Genomic DNA, 13,125 nt, shown 5'->3' with positions numbered 1-13,125 from the left:
TTGCAGTAGCAACAACGAAGCAACGCAATCAAGACAGTGTTTGTCGGGTTTTACGTGCCTGAACTTCAACTTCTTGTGGTGATTCGCAACTTGAAGACCTTTAAAGAAGACAATTAAAATTGGCAAGAGAAAAAAAATGGGCTAAATCATGCCATCCAAGTGATTTGGAATGTTGAAGATCAGAGGAAAACAGGGAGAAGTGAATATAGTATTGAGGATAGATTCCGTCGATATTTTTACCAAGATCTCGTTTCTCCGATGGCGGTCTTTTTCCAAGTATTGGATGATAATGATGGTGATGATAATGATGATTAAGAAGAGGAAGAAGACTTGCTCTTCGTAGGAGATGCAAAGAAGAATGAAACCCGGACAAAAGGAAGAAGCATTATCTTCATTATATTCGTTCAAGTACGGTCGAGTGTCACGTCGCTAACTGGCTTCAGGACGACTCTTCGAATCCAATCTTGTCTGGAAACAAGACAATTGATACCACTTTCAAATTCTGTCCATGCTTGAAAGGGACATCTTGAACGCAGAGTGGGGCCATCAACTTCGACACCAGCCAATTTCTCAAGTGTCGTCGGCGTCTCCACCGAGCGCCTCTTATCACTTAGGCACTCACACAAAATTGAATGGATTTTATGTGCTTGTTATTTGAAAAAGCACGCATCCATATGCTCCACCGCTCTTTTCGTTGCTCCCTCCAAACAGCAGAATATACGAATATGCGATTGTGAGTAAATGAGAGATTCAGTCGCATTTCGTTTTTCCAATTACTCCCTACGGACCACCAGAAGTATCTTTCACGCCTGGTCCGGATCGTCCCCTCCGTCCATGGGTGGATCCGAGGCGAAAGAAACAAGCCATTTTTTCGACATGAAGACTTGGAATGTATATACAAGTGGACTTGATTGCTAGCAAGGAAGTGTGAGAAAAATCACGTCATTAGGTAGGTTGGAGTGCCATAAAGTAAATATGTGAACTTGCATCTCATTCCAACGCCTGGCGAGAGGTGAAAAGTGCAATGAAGCTAATGGCGACTCTCCATCGAATCGATCGAGGACTCAGATCTGGATGAATGAATCGCTCTTCCATCCACACCCAAGACGAAACAAAACAAGAGGAAAAAATCCTCGGAATCGCGCTCCGGCCGAGTTTCAAGATCACGTCCATGGCACGACTCATCCTTTCTGTGACAAACATTAGCCCATTTAGGGAATCACTCTTTCAGACTCGTTGAGATCGAATAAACGTGGTGCCGTCGACTAACGAGTGACTGAAAAGCAAGAAGAGGCGCAAAGAAAGTGGTAGATACTCATCTTGATCGCCACGCGAAAATGTCAGCCGCGATTTATAGCCGCCAAAATTCCAACATTCGCTTCGCAACAAGTCCCAATAGTGGAAATAGTAATCACAACAACACTAATGCTGGCAGTGCTAACAGCAACAACAATAACAATGGCAGCTCCAGTAATCTTTCGACTGTCGGGAGTTCCACTCATGGACCACCCATCTTGAACACAGCCGAGGAACGACACGGTCGGATTCAGTTTCATACCAACGGATTGGCCAACTTAAGCGACGACGACGGCTCGTCTTTGAGCAGTTCTGCGGCTCCCAGTAGCCGCACTCAAAGTGCAGACAATAGCGATGCTGAGAACTCTATCCTACTCATGAATAACGAAAGAATCCAGCCTCTCCTCGAGAGAAGATCAGTACCTCACCGCCCACTGTCTCAGGGCATCATGAGGAGGTCTACGAAATTCCTGTCGCGAAAACGCCATCTCACGCTGAGTGGCGGGGATGAAGATGCCCGAATGGTGATTCTTCGCAAGAAAAGTGCCAGTGACAAGACCAAGAACAAACGCCAACGACACACCCTGTTCAGTCCCGAGGTGAATGGTAGCTCGACCAACACGAACGGTGTGGCCCCTGGGAACCTCAATTATGACATCGAGGCTGTGAAGCTCGACCATTCTCGACGAGCATGGCCCAATGGCACGGTTCAGCACCATAAGAACCAACGAAGGCCGAGTATTAGCTCGGAGGAATCGATGAGTGATTGTGAAGAACTGGGACTCACTCACACGGGGTTCGATGTCGGTCATCCTCATACACAAGGCAGCAGGTGAGCTGATTTAAAGCATGCGACCATTGTTTTATGAGTTGATGAGACGTCATGCTCGACCTTGCATGCACTATAATGAACCATGACAACTATTGTTCGGCAAACACAGGATTCGATTACCTTTGTGGGTACGTTTGTCCTAGACCAGAATTTGATGGCTCATATTCTCTGCACCCCATGCGTACATAGATCAATTCAACGAACCGGGTGCTGACGGCTGCAATGGTGCTCATAGGTGATCTTTAAACTTCCACTTCTATTGATCCGATATTGATCTTCAAAGCATGGAAGGCAGGGAACCGAGAGGGTTCTTGTCAAGTCATTGTTTTTCTTCCATCTCTCTTTCAGACGGGAGTCCTCCAGCAAAACTCTTTGGGATGAGCAAGAAATTAGTATTTCACTTCGGAGCCAAGTCCTCGAGGAGTTCAACCGGGAAGAACTCCTACAAGCCATAGAGGTTGACAGTGCCGTGGATTTCGTCAAATACTCTCATGGCATGCTCATGCAAAGAGCCGGACCTCTGCTCCTTTTGGCCGTTTGGCGAGGATCCTGGGCCATCACCGTCAATCTGCTTGATCGAGGTGCCAGTCCCAATGTTTCTGACTCCTTAGGACGCTCTTGCTTACATTTGGCGGCTATTAACGGCAATCTCGACGTCATGAGAACATTACTAAAGGGCGGGGCCAAAGTGGATGGCTTTGATAAGCACCATCTGGCTACCCCGTTATTCTGTGCAGCCGTGGCAGAGAGCTCCGAAGGGCTGCGGCTTTTGCTGCAACACGGAGCCAATATTAATGCAGGTCTCCATGAATCGGGAGCCAGTGCCTTGCATTGTGCGGTTCGCGCTAATAATATTGAGAATGTTCAAGCCCTTTTGGAACTTGGAGCCATTCCGAATAGCGTTCAATTGTTCAGTGAAACTCCGCTTCACACCGCAGCCTCCATGGGTTATGAAGAATGCGTAAAGTTATTGATTGATCATGGCGCTTGTCTGGAAGTTCTAATGGGCTCCATGAAGATGACAGCCCTTCATTTGGCGGCCCAAGATGGGAACACGGAGTCCGCACAATTTCTCGTGAAAGGGGGCGCCAATATTGATGCTCGCAATGCTCGTGGTCAATCGGCTCTCCATCTGGCTGCCCTGGCTCAATCGCCAGAAACTCTTGAACTTCTCCTCAAATCTGGTGAGTCGAACAAATTGGGCTTGATTTGCTGTATAATGAAAGAGCATTCCCGTGCAATTCGATACAAATGAATGCGAGAAACATGCTTTTTGTCGCCCTCCTCAAAACAACAAGGGACTACTAGCAGCCCATTGAGAACGGCTACTGTACAGTAGACGGACGTAGATCCAGAGAGCAAGAACTACCACCTCAATAATAGGTACGTACGTACGTATGTACGTACATACATACTGTACATTGTGCTGTACGTAGTACATACTAGGAGTTCTTCAGTACACCTTTTGGCATTTGACGGGCCAGAAAATCGAAGTAATGTTTCTTTCCCTCAAATCTTCATAAGCCTAGCAAAGTCATTGCATATCTTTTCATTTTTTGCTGCCTTTCATCGGTGTTTATACAAGCGACAGGAAAAAGGCGGGAACGGCGACAGTTCAAGCTACTGGACCCACCGATAACGACGACGACGACGAACTCGAAGAAGAAGAAGAAGACGAAGTACGTAAGATTGCAAGAAGTGGAGAAAAAGCTACTGGGGATTCGAGCAGCGCTCAACGAACACTGTTAAATCCCACTTCGGGCTTTTTATCCTACACTTTTCAAGCCACGTTCTTAGCTTAATGATAATCCTTGCATTACATGAGAGGAAAACCTCGTCTCTGCTACAGCACACGCCAACAAAATTGGAACAACTAGCTGCAAATGAAATTGCGGCACCCTCGAGACTAGTTCCCAATGGGTGCCATCCATCTCGTTTCAAACTTTTATTGTGGAATCAGCCTCTGACCAGTACTCACTACTCACTGAGAACTGACCAGACTTTAGAGTGCGAGTTAAGTTACATTTGTCAAATTTCGTCGCTTAATCATTGAATATGCGATCGACAACGAGGCATTTTCGGGCCAAGCCTCGAGTACTAGTTTGGCCATTTCCAAATCTAGCACAGACAAGAAAGCAAGAACTGAGCTGGAGGAAACGTGGAAACAAGTCGTTGAAGAAGAGAGTTGAGTGATAAATGCAGCCGCCCCCCCCCTCCATTTTTCCCCGAGGCATTCCCCTATTTAAACGCCTAGAAATCTACACATTAGACGCTTCTGTATGTACAGACAGCATTGATGGAGGTAGGTAGGTAAGCAAGTAGGGAGCCAGATAGCCACCAGGATGAACTCCAAGGAGAATTGATGTTCATATTTGTGGGATGGAGTGGGAAGTTTGTTGGGAACGGCGAGTCTTTGATTATCCTTGGGAAATCCTATCCTTCTTATGTTTAAATTTGAAAGAGAAAGGGAGGCCAAAGCCATTTATTCCAGCATCAGACTAACTAATGATGCCGCATCCTCATCCAGATTGAGTTTCGTTTTCCTTTCAAGTCATTTTCATTAATGACAACAAGAGGCTGATGGAGAATCTCCATGTCCTTTGGAGTTGAATGCTAGTGCCGCCATGGCAGCCACTAATACCGTTGTGAAAATGACGAAAAGATAATCAAAGTCGACCGTGCAGTTTATCAGAGTAATGTTTTTTGCCTTCAAGACACGAAGAGAAAATAAAGCCAAATAAGATTCAGCATCGCCCCCTTGATTAAATTTCTTACATTGAAATGCTTCTTAAAGCTTCCTCTTCCGACGAATGTAAGAGGAAATGAAACTGCCAAGACTTGATGCTTTGAAACAGCAGCAACTGCAATGAATGTAACAATTAATCCAAATTGATGTACAGTACAGTGCCATTTCCTTGCTCTATTCTCCAAAAGAAACGAAGCTAGCTAGCCTTCTCTTAAATCGAAAAGCGTTTCACCAGAAAAACGCAGAGTAACTTGCTTTTACTCGGACTGTCATGCTCAACATTGATAAGCTGGGATTCGAAGGAGGAGGAAAAAGTACCTCACTCTCTTTGTTTACTACGGAAGTTACAGAATTTAGACAACATTGAGCTTGGCCCACAAGACACGGTGTCACTCAGCGTTGATCAGTGTGTTGTAAATGAGACATCTTTGTTGCTTTCCAGTATACAAACATAAAGTCCAAAAACTTGTTACGTCACCTTGAGCATTTTCAGTCGAAAGAATTCCTATTTGAGACAAATAAAATCATCTGAGGCTAGAAACAGCACGGAAAAGCAGCATTCGTCAGACTTTTTCGTGTTATTGTACTTGCTTACATGACATATGCCTCGTCTTAAATTCCTTCCTTGGCTGATCAAACAAAACCTGGATAGAGCATATTGGAGACTCCTCGGCTAAGATGTAGGTGGAAAAAGTCGGCGGTCGTTTTTGCTTCCTTTGAGGTTTATTTGGGCAACCCCTTTATGGCGATCAGCGGGAGTTTGACAATCGACAACTGAATTTCAATGACATTTCCGTGGACAATACGAAGCGTTGTGGTCCCATTCCAAATGCACATTTTTCAGTGTCCTCCCAATAGCCCATTCAAACATACACACAAAGAGAGCCAGTAGGTTTGAATTGGTACCAAGTATCAGCGTGGAAAATGCAAACGAGACGTATCTCCTCACATAGTACAGAGTACATACGTACGAACAGTACGCACATTGCGACACCCGGTTATTTTCATCCATCTTTGCGATTTTCATGCCATCATCAGTATTCAAACAGCAGCTCGTCAGGCGGAAAATTTAGGTCTGACGGGAGTACGAAGTCGTCTTGAGTACCTGCATTAATTAGCGAGGCGAATTGTCCCCCGTATGTCGTATTCCGATGAGATATCTAAAAGAGATAAAACACCCTCGCCTGAAACGCCCCTGATTACCTTGCCGTAGTTTATTCACATCCAAAGACGAATGAACGAAAAAGTCAACCTCATTGTGTTAGCTCAAGAAGATTGAATGGAACAACCACGACGATCTTGGGATTCCTGTCTAATGGGCCAATCATTTCCTACATGCATTAGGCGATGGATGCATCTGTTCGCTGTTCTACTTAAAAAAGAGCTCGCCTCGAAACCTGAAGCTACTCAATTGTTCGTCAGGTTGTCAAAGTTTTCCATTTCAAAGCTCGAGATCGTTGTTCAAGAACAATGATGCCTTTTATTCTGGATCATGATTCTGAGCTCCTTTTTTCCTGACCTGAAAGTCAACGAACGGACTTATCAAAAGTACCGTGGGTGCTAATATCCGTCAACTGAGCGACTCTATAGAGCTCTAGTCAAGTAGTACATAAGTACGAGCTTCTGGTTCATTTTTCACCTCTCGAGATTCTTTGAATATGAAAGTGACAGATCGACGAGTATCACGACATCTTAATTGAGTAGGAGAGGGTGTATACGCGTCAGTAGTCGCTATCTCAAAAATTCGATTCTAGCTATGAAATAAAATCTGTATTGGCCAGGATATTGTGAGACGAGACGTCTTTTGGGTAAAAAAAAAACCCAGACCCGAGTAACGAGATAGTGGGTAACGATAACTTTCTTTTAAGGTAATTGGGGACAATCATTTCCCAGTCCAAGTATCTGTTGACGGGACAGGCCAAGTCAAACATGAACTCGCCCAAATAATCTTGACCCAACACCTATATCCGCCCATTTCTTCCAGTATTTAGACCATCGCGAATGCATATCTAGAAATCCAGAATGTCAATTGAGACCCAAACTAGGCCAAAGGCACCTCATGGACACATGTTGTGGGTGACATAATTCATGGGGTTTTCTCGGCAATCTCGTCACGCCCAAGCTCTGGTATCCCAGAAGCATTCCAACTCCCATCCTAATGATTTGGTCATCATCAAATAGCCGAGCTCGAGAGAAGTGGACTCTCAATAGAAGAAGATAAAATGTTCTTTTCTTGGTTTCTTCTAGGAGCCAATCCAAATAGTGAGGACCACGATTGTCGGACGCCCCTGCACAGTGCCATCGTCAAAGGATCACGTTCATACGAATGCGTCAGGTTATTTCTGGACGGAGGCGCTGACGTTAATCACAAGGACCGGTGAGTAATCACGCAAAAAAGAAATGGTCAGGTTTTTTCAGGGATGGAACGTCAATCGCGATAGAGCGTCTTGACATCACTCCCCATGTTGTTCGTTCCGTTTGCAGGTTCGGCTATTCACCTCTCCATATTGCCGCTTTGAACGAGTACTCTTATTGCGCGAACATGTTGTTGGCCTATGGCGCAGATATCACGGCTCGAACCAATGGCGGCGCCTCAGCCTTGTCCATGATTGTCAGAAAAATCCCCAATGTCCTGCCCAAGTTCGAGGACATGCTTGATCACGCCATCACCTTGGCTGAACATGACATCAACGATGTGGATTGTGAGCTGAAGCTAGATTTTCGGGTGCTCATCCCGAACCAATCCAAAGGCGAGAGCTCTATGTTTATCAACTTCATCGAGATTGGACACAACCACCTGCTGAAGCACCCGCTGTGCGAGAGCTTTTTGCATCTGAAATGGCTGAAAGTTCGGAAGTTCTTCTTCGTTTCCCTGATCTTTCATCTCCTTTTCACTTTCATTCACACAGCCTTTGTGTTGAGTGTGTACACGGGCCAGTGCACCTTGAAAGATAACTGCAAGTACCCAGTGAACGAGACGAATTTCTCCAAGATTGAGCGGATTCCAAAGTGGGAATCCATCAGTGGAGACTGCTTCGAGCCGTATCAGGAATTCTGCTTGCTCTCTTGGGTTACACTTGTCGTTTGGGTGCTCTTGCTTTTGTCCACGATGATCTTGTTGGGCAAAGAGATCTTCCAGCTCATGCACTCACAGAAGCAGTACTTTTACAATTGGGAGAACTGGGTCCAGCTGGGAATCATCATCAATGTCATACTTATCAGCTTCCACACCAATCCCTTGCCCAGCCTCAAGGATCACGTGGCTCTCGTTGGACGCTGGCAACATCATGCTGCCGCCGTAGGCGTGTTCTTGGTCTGGGGCGAGCTCATGTTGATGATCGGGCGACTACCCACGTTTGGGATCTATGTTCAAATGTTCACCACCGTGGCCAAAAACTTTGCCAAATTCTTGGCCGCCTACTTCTGTCTGCTCGTGGCATTTGCCTTGAGTTTTTGCGTTTTGTTTCCCAATTACCAGAGCTTCAATGTGAATCCACCGGCAGCCATTGTCAAGACGTTGGTAATGATGGCAGGAGAAATCGAGTACGAAAATTTCATTTATGAGAATGGAGACGCTCTCTTCGACGTGACGGGCCACGTTATGATCATGATCTTTGTGGTCTTGGTCAGCATCATCCTGATGAACCTTTTGGTCGGTCTAGCCGTCAGTGATATACAGGTACTCAAATTCAGTTAGATGCATACAATCTTTTGTTTGGACATTACGAGTGCATGCGAACGATGCTCTATCCGATCATTACTTTTGCGAACAAAAGGAGTGAATGGAGGCCAGAATTGGATGCTCTATGCACAACGAACGCGCTTGCCGAGTAGAAATAACAAAACACCTCTGATCTCATTTTCTCATAGGGCCTTCAAAAATCTGCTGGTTTGGATCGACTCGTACGACAAACTGAACTCATATCTCACATTGAGAGCATGCTGTTCTCTCGCCTCCTTCATTTTATGCCCTTGAGATTCCTGGCTGCTCTCCACCATGAGGCTTTGGTGGTCCCTTATGGATACAGCTGGACCTTTACAGTTAGACCCAATGATTTGAGAGAGGACAGGCTACCCCGAGACATCACCGAGAGTGTTCACTGGCTTGTTTCCACAAGGTTCGAAAAGAAAAGAAAAGAAATACCGCGCGGTGTCGTCTAATACTGATCACTTAATCGCCAATGAAAGTGGGAGAGGACAAAAAAAAATCATGTCGGACCTTGTTATTTCAGGCACAGGTCCAGAAAGAGGCGTCCCTTCAGCCGATATGCCGCCAGACAAAGAATGACATCCGTTTATCGTGAAAAATCGTTCAATGTTCATGGCGATTCAACGATGATCGAAGAGAAACTGGACCAAGTTAATGACCTCAAGACGCAAATTAGATGCCTCATCAATGACAACGAGGAGATCAAATTGAACCAGGAGGAGCTGAACTCTTCCATGTTGACGATTTCACATCAAATGTCTCTTCTGGCCGACGCCTTCGATAGATCGAGTGGGAAGGGTCGGACGGATATATTTCGACGGGTCTCGCGTTTGTCAAGACGGTCGTTTAAACAACCAATCAAAAGCCCATTGACAAGCCAACCTTCAACTTCCCCTACCACTCCCAAATCCCCCAACCCAATCCTCCCTTTTCCTTTGAAGAGAAAGGCCTCTCTCGAGGGGATCGTAAAGACGCTAACGAGTTTGGCTGTTTCCATATCAACAGATGATGTCAAAACCACCGTGAACAACGAAATTGAGCAAAGGCTTCTCAGTGAAAGCGATCGCCGAGGCAGTGGATCAAGCCTTCCGGGGCGATTGGTGGACAAGAAATTAAAAAGAACCAATTTAATGAAGCGCCGCGAGTCCCAAGCGTTCCTAGAAGGGATTCGCAAAATTCGCGGCGTTCACAGCAATGCCGACAGTGGGAATAACAGCAATGACAACACATAGCTTCTAGCTTTCGAAGTATTGGCTATAAGATGTAGGTTATGCATGACATGTGTTTATTCTTTAGCACTTGAAATTTGTTTTTGCAGAATGAAATCAACGCAAAGATTGCTTCCCACACCGATATCGGAGCAACCCAATCAGAACGAAAGAAACGCTCATTCATTCAAACCTCTTAGTCTTAAGAGAGCAATTTCTACCACGACCACGAATTCGCACTTACTTGGGTCATTAGCTGCGTTTTGAAGCTAGGAAGGTGTGCCGACTCATGGATGGCTTTCTGCTCAGTGGTGTCTTCGATGCTCTGCTGCCTGGCCTAGGACCTGGGATAGTTAACCATCCAATTGTTGTTGGGTAGATAGATGGGTGGGTTCGGCTAGACTAGTGTGAGCTGTGAAAAGCATTGCAGCAAATGACAGGCACTTACTTGTGAAAATAGTTAAATAGTTGGAAGATCATCCACAAGAGCCAGTCACCCAGGAGGTGTGTGGGCGGAAGTGGAAGATTCGGCTCGAGTTGCTGGGGGGATTCAATGGGGTGATAGGTGGGTGCCCAGGAGCGAAAAAAAACATCGTATACAACAAGGTCATAGCGTAATTCTCGAATACCTTCAAAGTGGTTGTTGTGGCATGGCGGCCGAAAAGAGCCGGAACACTGTCTGTTTTAAGATGATTGGCAAGCTACAAATGATTCACACAATGAGTATGACACGAGTGGCGAGAGGGCTACTAGCACTGCTTTTTAATAATTTGAAAATCAAGGTACCTCAAGAGACGCAGAAGATTCCGATTCGAGAAAACGTGGTCCTACTCCTTGTCATTGGTCCGGGATGATGATTTGCTCGATCGATCGCGGCTCCTCGACCGACGTCGGCCTTTCCTATCCTTACTACGAGAGCGACTGGAACGCCGTCGACGCTCTTTGGATCGTCGCCGGGTTCGATCCCGGTCACGATCACTTCGATTGCGGTGGTCCCGGCCTCCTCGCTCGCCCGAACGACTTCTTCGCTTAGGATTTCGGTCGCGGCTTCGACTTCGACTTTTCCGCTTCTTCGAGCTAGACCGGGGCCGAGACCGATCCCGACTTCCACCATTCCGACGGTGATCCCGTTCCCGGTCTCGATCGCGACGACCCGAGGAACGCCCACTACTTTGACTATCACGGTTCCGCCGTCGCTCGTCTACTTCCTTGTCCCGTTGTAATCGCCGCTCTTTCAGCTCGCGGTCGCGTTCCTCGCGGAACTTTTGCCGCTCCTCCGTGATCCGGTCAAGGGAAGCCTTGAGTCGGGAATAGCCCAAATGTTGCTTGCCCATGAGATGGTCATCGATGCGTTGTTGGGCGTCACCCACAATGAGAAAGGCTCCGCAAGTGTCGCACACCTCCATGGACTTTTGGTGGTTGGCGTACTCCTCTTTGTAATTGGGAATAAGGGCGCGCTTGAGTTGATCGCGCTCTTCTTTCAGTTGGTCCGAGAGCTTCAAGAGTCCTTGGGCTTGCTCCACGTTACCTTGACAGCCTTCTTTCTCGGCCTCCTCGACCAAGGCCGTGATCTTTTGGCTGAGCAAGCTGATCTGATCGGCCATCTCCTTCTGCGGGCCGCTCAGGTTGTAGGGGATGCCATCCTCGTTTTGGGTGAGCAGCAAGCGCTCCTTGGCCTTCTTGATGCGGTTCTGGAGGTCCACCAACATCCGCTGACAGAAACGGATGAATTCCTCGATGTGCTGGGCCTTTTTGAACGAGGACTCCTTCTCGGCCTGAAACTTGCTCTTGAGCTCGTCGTCGTGGATCTTGGCACACGGGCCCAAATCGGCCTTGGTGTTGGTGAAGAGCTCATGCGGGCAGAAGTCCACCAGGTAGTATTTGCACACGTCCCCGTCCGACCAGAGTAATTCCTTAGCATCCGCGTCGTTCCGATTCCGACCCATGAGCTCGTCCAACATGGACGCCAACTGAGCCGTGGCCATCTTGGCACTGACCACGGCGGTCTCGCTCAATCAAGGCTCTCAGAGACGTTGAAGACCTCGTAACACTCACACAGAACAAGGGGAGACGGGATTGGTTCACACTCAATCAGTCAGACAACACAGGGTGCGCCAGCGCTGCCAGCCCAGTTGCCCCCATGAAAGCCAGATTCGAGAACAGAGATAGCCAGTAATCATTGAGAGGCCAGCCAGTTTTATCGCCCAGTTGGCTCGGCCATCATATAAATTGGCCGGAGGGAGGCCCGTGTCTAAACCTCAGATGTGAAATTACGCTTTGGAATCAATGCCCGGTAAAATGTTTGAATTCACCAAAATTGCAAAATGACTTTAATGATGATGAAGTGTGGCAGGCCAGTCAGTTTTTTGTGCATGGACTTTCCAAAATGGTCAGTTTGGAATTTTTTGGCCTTCTTAGGAGCTAGCTGGCAGCGCTTCAGGGTAGAGCAGAAGGTGTGTGCAGACCACACAATGGAACTGGAATGGATCAAGCTGGATGGAAAAAAAGGCTCAGGCTAGCCAGTATTGGTTGGTCAAAGAGTCAGAATGAAATGGATGTGCCTCTAGATTGAGATGATTTGCGACCAAATGTTGAACTTGGTGTTAGTAGTAAGTTTGATGGGTTTCTTGGGACATTGATGTGTCATTTAGATGTAAATAGAGGTGGTTACCAAGTAGAGGCTGTCCTGTCCAGCTGTGGACTTTGGCTTAATTAGCGTCCCTGATCAAGTAAGGGTGTTTCTAACGTATTCGGTTGTATGGCCAAATGTAAAAAGGGTTGATTTTTGCGGGAAAGAAGGCTCTGCTTCATATGATTTTCAATTTAAAAATGAACACGGAGATGTTTAATGGAATCAAAACCATAATAGAATTTGGGACTAGCCTATCCAGCCACGGAGTGGCCAGCCGAACCGGATTCGATTCATTGTTTATGTTGAACGGGCTATCGGGTGGGCTGTCAGCAGATTCCTCGAACACTCACTCTACGGCATACGAAGGCCTGCTGAGGCTTGGTCCCAATGAATGGGTTCATTTAGTAATGAATTTAGATTAACCAGCTAAAGTACGCAACTAAACATTGGCAAGTCAGAAACTAACGTAAAAAGGTTGTTGGACCAGATGCAAGTCAATTCATAGAGGAAACCATGTGAGTGGAGACAACTTAAGCCCTGCGGAATATGCAATAAGGTTTTTTATACAATGAGGATATGATATTGAGGTATCCATATTTTTTTAAAAATCCTCTTTGCCATCTCTGAGAGGGTAGAGACATTAGGACTTGCCTCTTGTTTAAAAGTGAAAAGCGAAGTTAAGAAATTAACCTTCAAGAAATC

At 46.5% G+C, this 13,125-nt stretch overlaps 3 protein-coding genes across 3 annotated transcripts in view; 1 reads left to right on the top strand and 2 right to left on the bottom strand.

The window, feature by feature from the left end:
- LOC131884011 (pantothenate kinase 1-like) overlaps nt 1–10,135 on the bottom strand; it is a 33,104-nt gene extending 22,969 nt beyond the window's left edge. The window contains exon 1 of the mRNA XM_059231638.1: nt 10,036–10,135. Within this exon, the coding sequence (XP_059087621.1) occupies nt 10,036–10,044 (9 nt within the window). The 5' untranslated portion in view covers nt 10,045–10,135. The remainder of the gene's footprint in view (nt 1–10,035) is intronic.
- On the top strand, nt 63–9,936 carry LOC131884008 (transient receptor potential channel pyrexia-like). The gene is made up of 6 exons (XM_059231632.1): nt 63–2,128; nt 2,477–3,312; nt 7,122–7,251; nt 7,359–8,553; nt 8,745–8,992; nt 9,107–9,936. Exons 1-6 carry the CDS (start codon nt 1,338–1,340, stop codon nt 9,813–9,815), a joined length of 3,909 nt encoding a protein of 1,302 aa, XP_059087615.1. The 5' UTR covers nt 63–1,337; the 3' UTR covers nt 9,816–9,936.
- LOC131884013 (luc7-like protein 3) lies at nt 9,848–12,160 on the bottom strand. The gene is made up of 2 exons (XM_059231640.1): nt 10,578–12,160; nt 9,848–10,492 (listed from the first exon to the last, which is right to left on the bottom strand). Exon 1 carries the CDS (start codon nt 11,774–11,776, stop codon nt 10,619–10,621), a length of 1,158 nt encoding a protein of 385 aa, XP_059087623.1. The 5' UTR covers nt 11,777–12,160; the 3' UTR covers nt 9,848–10,492; nt 10,578–10,618.
- Between the last annotated feature and the right edge of the window lie 965 nt (nt 12,161–13,125).

This window comes from Tigriopus californicus, chromosome 7 (genome assembly GCF_007210705.1).
Source record: "Tigriopus californicus strain San Diego chromosome 7, Tcal_SD_v2.1, whole genome shotgun sequence".
NCBI lineage: Eukaryota > Metazoa > Arthropoda > Copepoda > Harpacticoida > Harpacticidae > Tigriopus > Tigriopus californicus.
The sequence above is the reverse complement of the archived record's forward strand: the minus strand, read 5'-3'. Positions and strand labels throughout refer to the sequence as shown.

Coding starts and splice junctions, on each gene's coding strand:
- LOC131884008 (XM_059231632.1), top strand. CDS start 1,338: ATGTCAGCCGCGATTTATAGCCGCCAAAATTCCAACATTCGCTTCGCA. Junction 2,129..2,476: donor CCTCATACACAAGGCAGCAG/GTGAGCTGATTT, acceptor TCTCTCTTTCAG/ACGGGAGTCCTCCAGCAAAA. Junction 8,993..9,106: donor CACTGGCTTGTTTCCACAAG/GTTCGAAAAGAA, acceptor TTGTTATTTCAG/GCACAGGTCCAGAAAGAGGC.
- LOC131884013 (XM_059231640.1), bottom strand. CDS start 11,776: ATGGCCACGGCTCAGTTGGCGTCCATGTTGGACGAGCTCATGGGTCGG.